Source organism: Helicoverpa armigera, chromosome 27 (genome assembly GCF_030705265.1).
Source record: "Helicoverpa armigera isolate CAAS_96S chromosome 27, ASM3070526v1, whole genome shotgun sequence".
Lineage (NCBI taxonomy): Eukaryota > Metazoa > Arthropoda > Insecta > Lepidoptera > Noctuidae > Helicoverpa > Helicoverpa armigera.
Window position 1 is genome coordinate 7,215,707 of NC_087146.1, and position 14,331 is coordinate 7,230,037.

The following is a 14,331-nucleotide window of genomic DNA, read 5'->3' on the forward strand; positions in this document are numbered from 1 at the left end:
TATTCGTTTTGTTAGTGATACCTTTTGTTTTTGCCTTTGTTTAAACCTTGTATGTTAGTTTATTACGTGGAGATCGAAATCACTAGCGGAGATGCCAAAACTAAAATTATTTTTTTTTTCAAATAGGCCTATGAAAGCTCTTTCGAAACGACAAACTAGTTGCACATTTCCAAAGATTTGGGGTCATGGAACTCTGGTCTCAAGACATAACGGAAAATCTCCAAAGAAAGTAGCATCGCCAAAATGTATGTGTTCGGGGACGCAGAACGTTACTGTCTTCGCCCTTATACGTTTTATTTGGAATCCTCGATTTTTTGTAAAATCTAAAATAGCCAACGACGGATGTCTCAAGAAGCCTGAACGCCTTGTAAGTTCAGACATAACTCAGCGTTTTGGTCACCCTCCACCGTACGTATTTGACCTAGAAGAAGGCGCCTGACCTACCTGCCTTATAGCATCTCCGCTCATCATTCCTTACTCTGTGGTTTATTAGAAAACTATATCGATGAAATATGGATGTTGTTGTCTTGTTCTTATGAGTTGATTGATCTGCAAGGTTAGTAGGTTTTCTGGGTTACAGTTTAATAATAACAAAGCCTTAACACATTACACATACCCAATTATATACTTCAAAGGCCACTATACATAACACATGCCTCACATGCATCACACGAAAATTTCTAAAATCCTCCACGTTATCATCTAACTTTTCCATCTAAACATCCCTTGCATGCTTGGCTCCGGCCCATGTAAGGTTTAATACTCTCTTAGGAGAGGTTTTATATTTTGTATTCAGTATTTAAAATGTAGAAAAGTATGTTGTAAAACACATCAAAGATATAATAAAATGGCGTCCAGACCGATTGTCAGCCACGGCGGATGTTTTCGAAGGAGATCAGCCAGCTGCGCAGGATATACTTATTTATTTATACTTTTGCACATTGTAAAACGGCAGACTTAACGCCTTAGGCGTTCTCTACCAGTCTACCTTAAGGTAGTACATACTATAGTGCATAAGCATTTGCGCAGACACAGGTATCGTTAAATGTTTCCTAAAATAGATTTTTTATGTCATAATTAAGGAAGCTGTCATATTTATGGTAATATTAATTACATTTAATAAAAACTAAATGTAGGTACATTTTTATATGAAATAAGTTTATATAAAAAGAAAAAGTAAGTCGGGGACAGCAGCTATAAAACACACTTGTTTTCATACCATTCATTCTCATAAAACTGTCAAAAATATATTGTATTGCAGATTAAATTGAAAAACAAGAAAATCTTAAATAAAACACGCTGTATATAAAGATATATAAAGATTATTACTTACCGCATACCGGTAAAGGTCAGCAAGTATTACAATGTGTTAAACGATGGATCTGTAGCATTCTGCATCAGGTATGTCGCGGTGCAAGTTTGAATATATGACATTTTAGGAAATGACCGGGTTTATAAATAGTTTTTTTAAACTGTGGTAAGTATGACGGGAAATCATGAATTTATTAATAGTAGGTAATAAATTTTAATGTGTAATTGAATCGTTTTTAATGGGACACAGCTGCACCAATTATTGTGTGAGATCCTAGAGCCGCCAGATATTACTTAGATATAAATACCACCTGTCATTAAATATGTTGTATGAGTTGTATCTTTTTGAGCGATGAAAAGATATTTCGGTTTTGTTTTTATGGAGGTCGCTTTTTATTAGTTATCTTGGATTTATCTTATTAACGCCTGAAAAACACTTAATTCGGTTTAATAGGTACACCGTTATTACGTGAATAGAAATAATACATATTGACTTGATAGTAAGATATTCAAAACACCCTGTATAGTAGTGATCATGGGAAAACAATATCAATAAACTACATACTACAACGTTGTAGAGTCTAGAGCGCCTACCCTTTCTTGAACAAAATATTGTCGTCGTGCAGTGATATATTTACCGTTGCAATATTATATCAGGCGTTCCTACAAATAAATTGCCTTTGTAGTTTAAGTTCGAATATATTGCATTTTACAAACTTTCCTAATTTCAATGTCAATTTTATGTTTTGTTTGACTGGAGCTGCCTGGAGCTGTCTGCTAACTTTACGAACTACGTGGCTGTCTATTCATAAAAGAATATTTAAGATCGGTTCAGTAGATCTCCATAACCCTAGAGATGGAGTTTCTAATTGTCAACATTTCAAGTACATGATTTTGTATATCACAGACTTACTGAAGGAGATTATTGTGATTCTTATAACTACCAGGATTATAATATCGTTTGATTCTTTGCCTGAATTCAATGCCTTGTGTAAGCGTAGTGCACAATTCTCTTGCATTTTTGTAGGAGCAAAGCATTTTACTAAACTATGTGACAATGATTAGGCCAATGATGATTGTGGTACTATATTAATACTATAAGTTCCCCGTGGTTTCACCTGCATCCCGTTAGAACTGGTCCGCAAAGTCGGATAAGTATTTGTAGACTTCTTTGATACATGGGCTATCTAACACTGAAGAGATTTTCAAATAAAATATTTTTATGATATTTATTAGTATAGAGAATTACGAATTGATAAATAACACTATTTGTTGTCATGATGACACCTGCAGTATTTTTAGCTGATTATTATCTAACAGATAATCATAATTAATTCGTCAAAGGTTGTAGGCAGACAATACTAAGAACCAAAATAAAACAAGGAAGCTAGTCGTTCGAATTATCATGTTTAATTAATCCACCTCCACTCTTACCAGGCCTTGACAAACGTGGGAGCCAGGACTGGTTGCACGGCAGCATACTTGAGGATCGGTTGTCCAACCACGTGACCAACTGCTGGGATAGCTACGTCATATCTGTATACGTTAGGAGTCCGATTTGAGCAACCAATGGCTGAGCAATTAATGCAGGTTTCTCGTTTAAGTTTACAGCGGCTTTGACTGCTGGGGATTCGGTTGCTTCGGCCTTTTCTGCCTCCTTGGCACCTGATGCTGGTTCGGCTTCCTTCGCTGGTTCGGAAGTCTTGACAGCAGCTTCTTGTTCCTTGTTTTCTTCTTTAATCTCAGTTTTGATTTCTTGCCCAGTTACCAGAGTTTGGGTAGAGTAGCTGGTAGCACCTACGTAGGAGAATAGACTACTGGTGGGATCGGAGCCACGATAGGTGCAACGGCACCTACGGCGGCTACATAAGGATAGACGCCATTAACAGCGGATTTAGCAATCAGATTAGCATTGCTAGCAACCGCACCATCGATCTGAGCCTCAGCAGTCTTCAAAGCATCAACTGCCTGCCATTTCTTGTCTTCAGCAGACCAGAAAGCTTCCAAATTCTGCTCATTAGCTACAGTAGAGTCTGTGATCGCTTTCTCGTTGATGTTCTCAGTAGCTTGTTCAGCTAACTCTCTGGCTTTGTCAGCGGCGGCTTGGGCCTGATCCTGGGCTTGTACTTGGGCATCGATGGCCGCTGCCTGGATGTCTCCGGGTGAGATGGTGGGGATGGCTGCCGGTACTGCAACGGTTCTGACGGCTGGGACGATGACTGGTGCGTAGAGGCCTGAGGGCGCGGCCGCTGCGACGGCGAAGAAGGCGGATACAATCTGAAAGAGATGTGGTGGATTTTAGTGGGAGTTGTCATCTGTGTTTTGGCTGCTAAAAGAGGGGTGTTATAAGTTTAGCCGATATGTGTCGTTTTATGTCTCTCTCTGTAGGACCAAATCTCTAATACGGACGAACCGATTGGTATGCAATTTGTGGATGCGTTTAGTGAAGCTTCTCTAGTGGTGGGTTTTAGACATCTTTCTTCAAAATTGTTTCTAAGATCCTTGAAAACATAATATCTCCTTCTGAACTTGATAATTGAAATAATATCGTAAATAAGTAGTTGAAAAAAAAACACTTATTCCGTTCAGCCAGTTAACCATGAAAGTGACAGATTTATAAGACTTTCGCATTTATAATAAGTATTAGTACTAGACTTCTAGTCTAAGCTAGTTCTAGATAAAGCTCTTACAGTTTTACATTATTTATCTCACATGACATTGAAGGTGAACTTTAGTAATTGCATATATCTTGACTTGTTCAATTTAGGCCCACGTTCACCGATAACATAAACGCCAGTTTTTTAAACAAAGGTTTATTATGATTTATTTAAATAAATGATATTCTATTCTATGAATTTTCGGGTTAGGTGACATCTCGACCACATCAAATCTGGTCTGGGACAAGATATTCCCTTTGGTCAGATGTTGGGGCTGGATTCGCCCGAAAAAATTCATGACTGAGCCTGTTGTTCCCAAGGAAAACTACTTGGAATCAAGTGACCCATTGAAGTAGACTTACGGATTTTAATTTTCAAAGTGAACTGTCGATTTAAGAAAAACGGACGTTTATGTTGTCAATGAACTTGGGCCTGGATAATGTATGTATCATGAATATCGAGTTACTCGGAATAGGAACGTTTAAAGCTCGTGCGCACTTAGTATTAGCGCAATGCGAAGACGGTGCTTTACTAGGCGAGTAATATGACTGAACTGAGACAGAAATGTTTTGGTATACATATAAAATAAAATTACAACGTGCCGCGGGATAAAAGCACATTCTTAGGTCTATAAAATCCATAAGATTTGTTATTTATCATTATTTTTAATAAGATTATTTAAGATTAGGCACTTGCGCTGCACTGTATGATAAACTTACAATATTGTTACTATGAAAGCACACATTGTTAAATTTTTTTGCAAATATCACAGAAAATAGATTTATTTGCGTTAATTGAAAATAATCGACTTTTAAAATACTATTTTACTGTTTTTTTTCAAAGTAAACAATTGAAAATATATTCCCAAAAACACTATAATTTTCACTTCACAAAAAATGAAAAGAAAAAACTAACCAGAACTCTCATCTTGTCTATGATAACTTAAGATGGCTACTGATAATCAATGCATTCAAAACATTGCTATTTATATGCACTAAATACATAGCTGCAGTACAAATGACATTTAAATCTAATGTATGAAAAAACCTATGCACATGTAAAGAGAAGGTTCCGTATATTTTTATCTATTTGCGTTTCATTATTTATATGAGTACGTAATGCTTGCAGTACTTAACTTTGTTATCATTAATTACAAAGTTAATTAGCTATGTAGCTGTTCAAAATGTAATCGTATTAATTTTATGAGATATGTATATATGTAATCGTATTAGAAAGAGATTATTCTGTAATGAGAATTTAATGTATTCATTGTACTAATACAAATCACAAGCGACCTATATTTGTCTCAAAAAAACTTGTAGTATGTAGTTACCTATGTACCTATATCACAAAGAGTTACAAAAATCCTAACATTAGGATAAACAAAAGTTATACTTATCAATGATCCTTTAAAAATCACTTTCAAACACCAAACCAAAACCACTTCACAGTAATCCTACTATGTTTTCAACCAAAAAGGTATTTAATAAGCCAAATTACTTTGGCAACACTGACCAGAACTCTCATCTTGACCCTGGGAGCTGCAGATGGCTACTGATGACCAGATCGTCCGTCCATCGGTATTTATACCATACAATATAGATCAGACGGGATACTCGGACACTTAATGTAGGTAAATAAGTAAAAACAGCAATAACCTGTAGTGTATTTTTCGTTAAAACTTGCTCGGGTTCTGTAGACGAAAAAATATTTTTTCGACTATTTTTCTCCTGTGGTTTTACCCGCGTATCTTATAAACCACTTCTTGGATTTAGATAAAATTATCCTATAGCCTTCGTCGATAAATGGGCTATCTAACACTGTAAGAATTTTTCAAATCGGTCCAGTAGTTTCTAAGATAATCGCGTTAAAACAAACTGTTCTTTTCATAATATTAGTATAGTTTTTTTTGTGGTAAATGTCGAAGTCCATCAATATTGATGATTTAAATTTATGTATTTCTAGTCACGGTTTTTATAGGGCATAGTTGTTTGTCCTTAGAAAACATCTTAGTTGCATCTGTTTTGCATATTGGTGCAAGTGGGTGCAATGTCGTTTTGTTGTCATTCAGGTGCTGTGAATGGTAATTTAAACTGTAGTGTACACTTCACTTGGATGCTTTTACTTATTTATTATAATGGTTGAGCCCTGTAGTTGGTCACTTTGTTTGCGGCATCCTAAGAGGTTTTCTTACTGGGTGAGTAAATTTTAAAGTAAGGTTTGAAGTGAAGGAACCATGGGCAATTTTACAGCATAGAGAAACCTAGAAATATTTGTTATTTGATATTAACACTTAAGTAAAAATTCGATACAAGTTCTATTGTCAATTTGAAGAATTATTTGCAAACTTTTTCAGATATAGTTATCGGCACGAATCTGGAGCGCTGACCTTCATCTGCGCAGAAGTGATTTATTAGCAAAGAACCAATCCCGAGTGACGGCTATAACGCCATGCGCTGCGGGCCAATCACCGCTTTAGCCCGCCCCGCGCCTCACTTCATACCAGAAAAGGGACCCAATAAATTACTTCTGCGCAGGTGAAGGTCAGCGCTCAAGATTCGTGCCGATGATTATACAAAGCATCGCATCAGTCTGACAGAGAATCTTAGGTAGGTACTTCAAATACACAAAGTACGCAAATAAATATTATCCTGATTCTGGATACACGCACGAGCACATGTATTAATGAAATTGAGTATTTTGCATGATTATTACCAACCCTAAAAATGTTATTTCAAGCTAAATCATTATTGGGTTATCTTACATGAAACTACATAATATGTGTGGCACAAAACCCAAGTAAAGCCTTTACTTAATTTCGACGGAACCCCAAACCGCTCTGTGAAGCGAGGGCGCTAAGAATGCAGGAAGCTACGATTGACAAGCGGGCGCCATCTTGCTTTTAACTTAATCATTTTCGTGGCTCGTTGCGTCATTATCATTTAGACTATGTACTGGCTCTGTGATTGGGTTTGGTTGAGGTGATTGGGTTTTGGTTGAGTTCAAAGTTTTTTGACTAGAGGCTGTCATTTGAACATCTTTGGCAGTCGTTACGAGTAGTCAGAGGCCAGTAAGTCTGACAGGAGGACAGATAGGCAGATCCATGTGGCACACTGATACTGAACTGCATCAGGTTATACTGGAAGCCGACCCCAACATATATATAGGCTAGGCAGATGATGATGGTAAACTCTGGAAACTGGGTTGAGGTGGTCAGATAGTCAGTTAGCTCCTTGTAAAACACTGGTACTCAGCTACATCCGACAAGACCAGAAGCTAGAACAAGATTAGTTGGGAAAATCTTCGCTGAGAAGTTATCAAATGACCCCTTCTGCTGTGGGTGCAGCGTGAGGAGTGTCAGACTCTTAATACTGACTAAACCCCATCATATTCCTTCTGGAGCCGTTTATGTGCCGGGACGCGGTAACTCCTTCGAACAATCCCGCAGCCCCAGCGTATGTCATTCAATTATAATTATCAAGAAGACTTTTGTGACAAAATAATTGCAGACAGTAATCTCAAACATTTAATTGGTTTAAACTGTTTTTACAGCAACAAAATAAACAATCTGAAATTAAATTAAATCGAATTCCAATGAATCCTGTAGGCGGATTTTAATTAGAGTTCTCTTGTAATTTTTAACTTGCCATTACTATGTATCCTTTGGTCCTATTTAAAGTCTCCAAGAAGACCGGTTTTACGACCATTGGTTCAAAGAATATGCTTTTTTATAGAAAAAGTGAAACAAAACTTGTTTGTTTCAATTTTTCATGGAATTGGAGACGGGTGTTGAATGACTTTTTAAGTCATGAGCAAATTACACTCTTTGCAAAAACGGGCACCAATGCGAAATCTTAGTTTTAAGGACTTTACGTGTATTTCAAAGGGTTTTAATGATTGTAGCATGTTTCTAGCATCAAAGAATTAGCCGAGGATGCGTGAGAGTGTATTCTAAATTTGAATTTTGTACAATTGCTAAGAAATTGGTTAAACCTTGTTTTGGACTAATTGTTAGCAGAAAGTTCGTCGGTGTTTTAAAAATTTTTGAAGTGATTTTCAGAAAAATGATTATGCAGTTTTAATTAATGATTAATGTACTTTTTGTTAGATCAAAACATTTTTGAAAAACTATGCGTATTTGATAAAATTGTCACCTGCTCTAAACGGGCTATACTGATGATTGATGACAATGTTAAGAGTTTCGGTATTTTAGTGTAAAGCGTTGTATTGTTTAGATATTGTACCCACGTGTTTTAAAATATCGCTTTTCATAAATAAACACTATTTAGAAGAGTATCAGTACCTTTGGCGCTACAAAACCAATTTAAAGTAAGCAGTGCCAATCACAACTCGTCTCCTATCGCACTTTGACATTAAAAATACCAAATTTTGTGATAAATGTTAAAATTAACCACGTGAAAAATGATGAGGAGGGTTAAAGCTATCTAAAAGTCAAATTATTGCCGCGTTGAAGCTCTCGATAACTCCATAGGTATCGGGTTACTAAACGATGATTTAGCTGAAAGGGAGTCAAGAATTCAAAATTATTGGCCAAACGTATGGTTCTTAAGAAATGAGCAGATAGCCAATAATTGTTATGATTTAAGCAAGAAAGTGCTGTAGATGCCAGAAAATCTCATTGTAGGCAAGTTTATTTAATAAAATGTCCGTGGGATGAAAACACGCTATTTGAACGCTCAGACTCATAGATCTTCAGAGGTCTACGGAGTTTCCCAAGAGACGAGGTTGTTTAAAATCAGTGATTACGAGACTTTAAGACCTCGTGCTCACAGTCTATGTGCTATTTTCTATATTTTGTAGAATTTCAAGACTTTTAAAATGTCAAAGTCTGATAGGAGACGAGTTGTGATTGGCACTGCTTACTTTAAATTGGTTTTGTCGCAGCTCAAAGTACTGATACTCTTCTAAATAGTGTTTATTTATGAAAAGCGATATTTTAAAACACGTGGGTACAATATCTAAACAATACAACGCTTTACACTAAAATACCGAAACTCTTAACATTGCCATCAACCATCAGTATATCCCATTTAGAGCAGGTGAAAATTTTATCAAATACGCATAGTTTTCAAAAATGTTTTGATCCAACAAAAGTACATTAATCATTAATTAAAACTGCATAATCATTTTTCTGAAAATCACTTGAAAACATTTTAAAACACCGACGAACTTTCTGCTAACAATTAGTCCAAAACAAGGTTTAACCAATTTCTTAGCAATTGTACAAAATTCAAATTTAGAATACACTCTCACGCATCCTCGGCTAACTCTTTTGATGCTAGAAACATACTACAATCATTAAAACCCTTTGAAATACACGTAAAGTCCTTAAAACTAAGATTTCGCATAGGTGCCCGCTTTTTGCAAAAGAGTTTATTTTAAAGTCATGGTTAAGCCCCAGTAACTGGTCAGTCAATTTAGCAAATAGGCTCCATTTTGCTGTTCAATAAGCAGGTAGCTCCCCGAACCTTTGAGACCTGCTGATCATAAACATCGTAATGATGATGACAGATTGATGTAGCAATCACCTGAGTTTTTTGCTATTAGGTTGTTTAAAGGATTTTCTTAAAGAGGAGCATAAAATTAAGTCACGCTTGGCGATGTCGTCGGTGGTCGGTCCACCGTCTTACCATGACAAGTTCCTCCGTGTTTCAGAGGGCACAATAGATTGGTGGCTCTCAATAGACTGTCATTAAAGGCAGTTAGAATCCAGAAAGTCTGACACGACTTACTAGACTTGTATTTTACCAAACTAAAGTTTTCACCAAACAATATCTATCTATCATAGTTTTAACCAGCGTACTTTTCACTCGAAAAAATTGTCGATTGGGATCCTTCCCTTTTACATCGTATTATTGCTTTTAATCCAGTGTTATTTTAATTCAATATTTTCACACAAGCTGTCTTGTTTGTGTACAGACAGACAGATAAAGCTTTGTTTTCTTTATGTACCGACTCATTACCTGCTCTATCTAGTCCGAGTTTAAATGTCAACGGTGCAAAATTGTGGGGTTCCTTCTGCAGAGTATAAATCCATTTTATAGGGTCCACAATTTTTATTGAATGTTATAGTTTATTTTGGTCAAGCTAGCAGATATACCGTCAGTTGTACAAAGCTCCATTAAAGTTAAAGCTTCTTTAAATCTATTGCTGACTTTTTCTTTGTCAACAAGATAAACAGTGTTAGCAATAGGTCAAATTCACGAAAAATATTTTTATCGGTACAGAACCCGCAGCGGAAACACATACAATGTTTGTTTTCAAGACTAATATAGATTGAAAATAAAAATCCAAAGAAATAAAATGTCCCACGCTTGGAAACAAGAGATCTTTCAGCCAGCAGCCAGGTATCGAGTTGTCGTTGACATTCCGATAATTATTAACCTCAATAAAAGTATTGAAAATAATAATTGTAGGTACCTGCAAGTTTCCGTCCTCGTCTTCACCTGCGTCTCGTAAGATCTCCTTCCTATAGTCCTGTCTTATTAGTACCTGTGCGTTGTAGAATTTTTTATGTTTTGATGGTCGATGGGTACTCGTCGTCGGACTTTAATGGTATACTATCAAATTAACCCCTCTGGAGCTAGGTGTGCGTGTGTATGTAAGCTACATTTCTGCCAAGTTTTATCAAAACCAAGAGGGTATCCAGTTGGCCGTGCAACTGGGTTGAAGAGGTCGGATAGGCAATCGCTCCATATGGCACATCGGTACTCAGCTGCATATGGTTAGCCTGGACGCAGACCCCAACATAGTTGGGAAAAAGCTAGGCAAATGATAAGGACAAAAAGAAGAAAGAAATATATTTCAATAACAGCCGCAAAAAATCTGATTCCTACAGAACCCTTTGAAATAAAACCAGGAATGTAATTTTAATGCCTTATGCAAATGATTCAGACTAATTTCTGCCCGAAAAACCGCCGAACAAATACCAAAGGTGTAGTTTTAAGGTCATTTCTAATATTCTACTTATCCGTCCATAAGCTTACTGGAGATAGAATTCTCTACATTAGCTCCATACGAGTAATGTCAAGTTCCTATCTCTAATAAGGATAACCTCGGATAGATAGAATATTGGGACGGCTGCAAGTCGTAAATAATTTAATTGATATTACTCTCAAATACTGTAATTACCTCGTAATGTCAGCTTCCGTGAAGTTTTGTATAATTTTCACATTTACCTAAATGCGTTGTCATTGCATGCGTAGGTGTTTTTAGTTTTAAACACATGGCAAGCTTTGATTGATTTCTTGAAGCTAAGCAGCTTGAAGTTTATTCAGTCGATTTGTGATATTTTTACCTGTTTTCAGCCTTTCTATCCCAGGTTAAATATTTCTAACCCAGCAGGATTTGTATCCTTACTATACTCATAGAAATTTAGTAGTTGTGCTTTAGGTTTTATAATAATACAACATCGTCAACTAAGGAATCTATTGAGCAGTTTTAAGCTTTTCACGATCAAACAGACAGCAAACGTAATCGATCACTTTAATTATTAAGTATTATGTTTCTTGTGCCATTAGCTACATATATGCCTAGTAAAGTGGTTTGATTATGCAAAATAAAAAAATGTACCCTAAAAATGTTCAATCCATATCTTTCTCAAAAACTGCCGACTACCGCAATCCTATAAAGAAAACAATAATGTACCAGTTCACATTTCACTTTTATAAAGCGGAAGGTTTTAAACTGCAAACCAGCCCATCATGTACGCTCACTTTCTGCTGACCTTGACCTTCAGAACGGGTGGTGACCTTTGACCTTCGAGTTTTTGTCAGTGAATCATCTTCATCTTGAATTTGATAGGCAGAAGCTAGTTTGTAGTTCATTTGGACTAGTTAAAAGTGTGGTTATTCTAGAATTCCTTTTGTTTTCTGTAGACAGTATAAAATATCTTTCAGTATAAGATGGCGCCTTTATAAAGAAAGCTATTCAGCTACAGTTTATTTGACTGAGTGGAGTAGGTAAAAATTTTGGTGACAATTATTTTGTTTGAATTTCTTAATGCATCGATGTAATTTATACTACTCCAGATTAACGTAGGAGGGTAAATTATACTTTACTTCTCTTGTAGGAGTGTACTAATGAGTGCTTGATATAAATTGACTCTCATTTTATAAAAAGCCTGAAAAGCTTTGATTTTTGTAAAATAAAACAAAACTATCCTTGAGACTGAAAGTTGGTGGTGTTACACCCCGAGCCTGTTACGTAAAGCCGGCGTCCCCAAAATGCTACTCAGTAGCAGTCGTTGTTACAATTCCACGTCAGAGATGCGTCAGGCAAAATAACAAAAAAGAAGATTAAAAATATAAACACGATGACTTCATCATAAATACAGCTATGTTAGATAATATTATTATTTATACAAAGGTTTTACTCTCGTTTGACCTTGAACTCGGAAGATGCGCGGTTACCGACCTCTAAGAACGAGATGTTCTTGTGACGTTGACTGTATGAATAAATGGTGTTGAAGTGTGTGTTTGTTTGTAAGGCTTTTAATTCTACTAATTTTATAAACGGGAATGTTTATTTACGAATTTTTATACATACCTATAATAAAGAAACACGACAGCAAAGAAAGAATTCACAAAGGTAAAGCTTATATCAAAAGAAATCTCTTCCAGCATACCTGCGAAAGGAAAATGAGAATAAAGAGATGTAGACAGTGTTGTTTCTCTTTCAAGCAATCAATACCTAATGAATTTGATGTTACTTGGCACTGATATAGGCTTTATGTGTCAGGATAACATATAGGATACATTTAATCCGGGATCGATAAGAAGTTCCCCGGAAAGACCGCTAAAATAAATAAGTAGGTATTATTATTAATCTGAAAGTAGGTTGATGACACTTTTCACAAATATAGCTTACACGTCAGAATAACCTAGGTTACTTTTTTGAGACTGCAGGATTTAGTTCCCTCGGGATCCATTTGAAAGCTAGACCTGAAATAAATGTTTTTACAAATTCACTCTTACACTTCGCTTTGTATCACTAATAAATGATTTGATTTACATTATTTTTCTGTACGAGCAACGCTGCGGCATACAGCTAGTGCATACATACACAAGTGATGCTCCAATTTATTTGTGTGTGTGTGATGAGTCAAGATGTAAGCGTGTGTGGGTTATATGTGATTGATGAGCGTAAAGCTGTGATGTAATAATCTTGTACGTCAGTTGATGATGATGTTTGCTTATGCAATAATGTGGTTAGGATTGTTTTGATATAGTATGTTATGAATGGTAACTTGTAGAGCTTGGTAGGTAAATACTAAAATATGATTATAAAAGACAATGAGTTATGCTATAGTAAATGCTGCATGGACAATGGACATCATACCTGTTCATTTAATCCTGCATAGCTATTGCAACATTATCTTATAATTATTTAAATCTGCGCTTGCCATCTTTATTCATTGTATAAAACGGCTATCTTCTTTTAATATTTGCATAGTTGTCTTACAACCCTCAATAATGAGTCCGTTTTGCAATCGTATTTTCCCGTTTCTGAACAACCTGCGCCTGACGATTTTAGCACAGCATGGCACTTTGTATTCTGTTTGCAGAAAATATAAAGTAAGGCGTTTGTAACTTATTAAATTTCTTGTATCATTGCAGTGACAGTGTCGTAGGCGTTTAGACTTTATAACAATACTTGTTGTTTTAATTTAATTTAGCAGGACATATTTTCTTTCTTGTAATTGAATAATGTGGGCTTATGGAATCGTAGATTATTGCGGCCCTATGGAAACATGTATATCCACATTATCTTCTATACTTGATGGATTTTCATGTTCTTGGAATTGGATTGGACTCAGAAGAAATATAAATTCCTGACGTCACATTAAATTAATAAGTTTCGGCTGTCATCTCAACAATTTTGGCAGTCGTTACAGGTAAACAGTAGCCAGAAAGTCTTACCAAGTATAATCGGGATGTCAATGGATTGAGGAGGTCAGATAGGCACTCGGAAAAGAGTTTATGCAATGAGAGTAAAAGTGCATTACCTTGCAGATTATCAAGTAGGTTACTTACGCGTTAAGATACATACAGCATCCTAATGACGAGAACTGGTTTCTTTGTAACCTCATTCAGAGAAAGTTAAGATAGTCTGGTCACAATTGAACTGTAGGTACTAAGTTTGGATTAGATAAAGGTGTTGCAGAAACTTGTCGTGGTGGCCTAATGGCGAAGGCACCAGCTTTTCAAATATGAGTGTGTGTGTTCGACTCCTGGACAGGCAAGTATCAATGTAACTTTTATTTGGAGCGTATGTTGTAGATCAATGACAAACATGACAAACAAGTGAACGAAAACATTTCAAGTAAACCTGAATTGCCAAA

The 14,331-nt window shown here is 36.0% G+C and overlaps 1 protein-coding gene and 1 pseudogene across 1 annotated transcript; one reads left to right on the top strand and one right to left on the bottom strand.

The window, feature by feature from the left end:
• LOC135116674 (WD repeat-containing protein 7-like) overlaps window positions 1–14,331 on the top strand; it is a 115,593-nt pseudogene that overhangs the window by 55,585 nt on the left and 45,677 nt on the right.
• Window positions 2,700–4,959, bottom strand: LOC135118900 (pupal cuticle protein PCP52-like). Its single transcript, XM_064041995.1, is given in 4 exon segments — window positions 2,700–2,863; window positions 2,866–3,117; window positions 3,120–3,588; window positions 4,884–4,959. Coding segments are annotated over 4 exon segments (855 nt in total). The 5' UTR covers window positions 4,896–4,959; the 3' UTR covers window positions 2,700–2,741.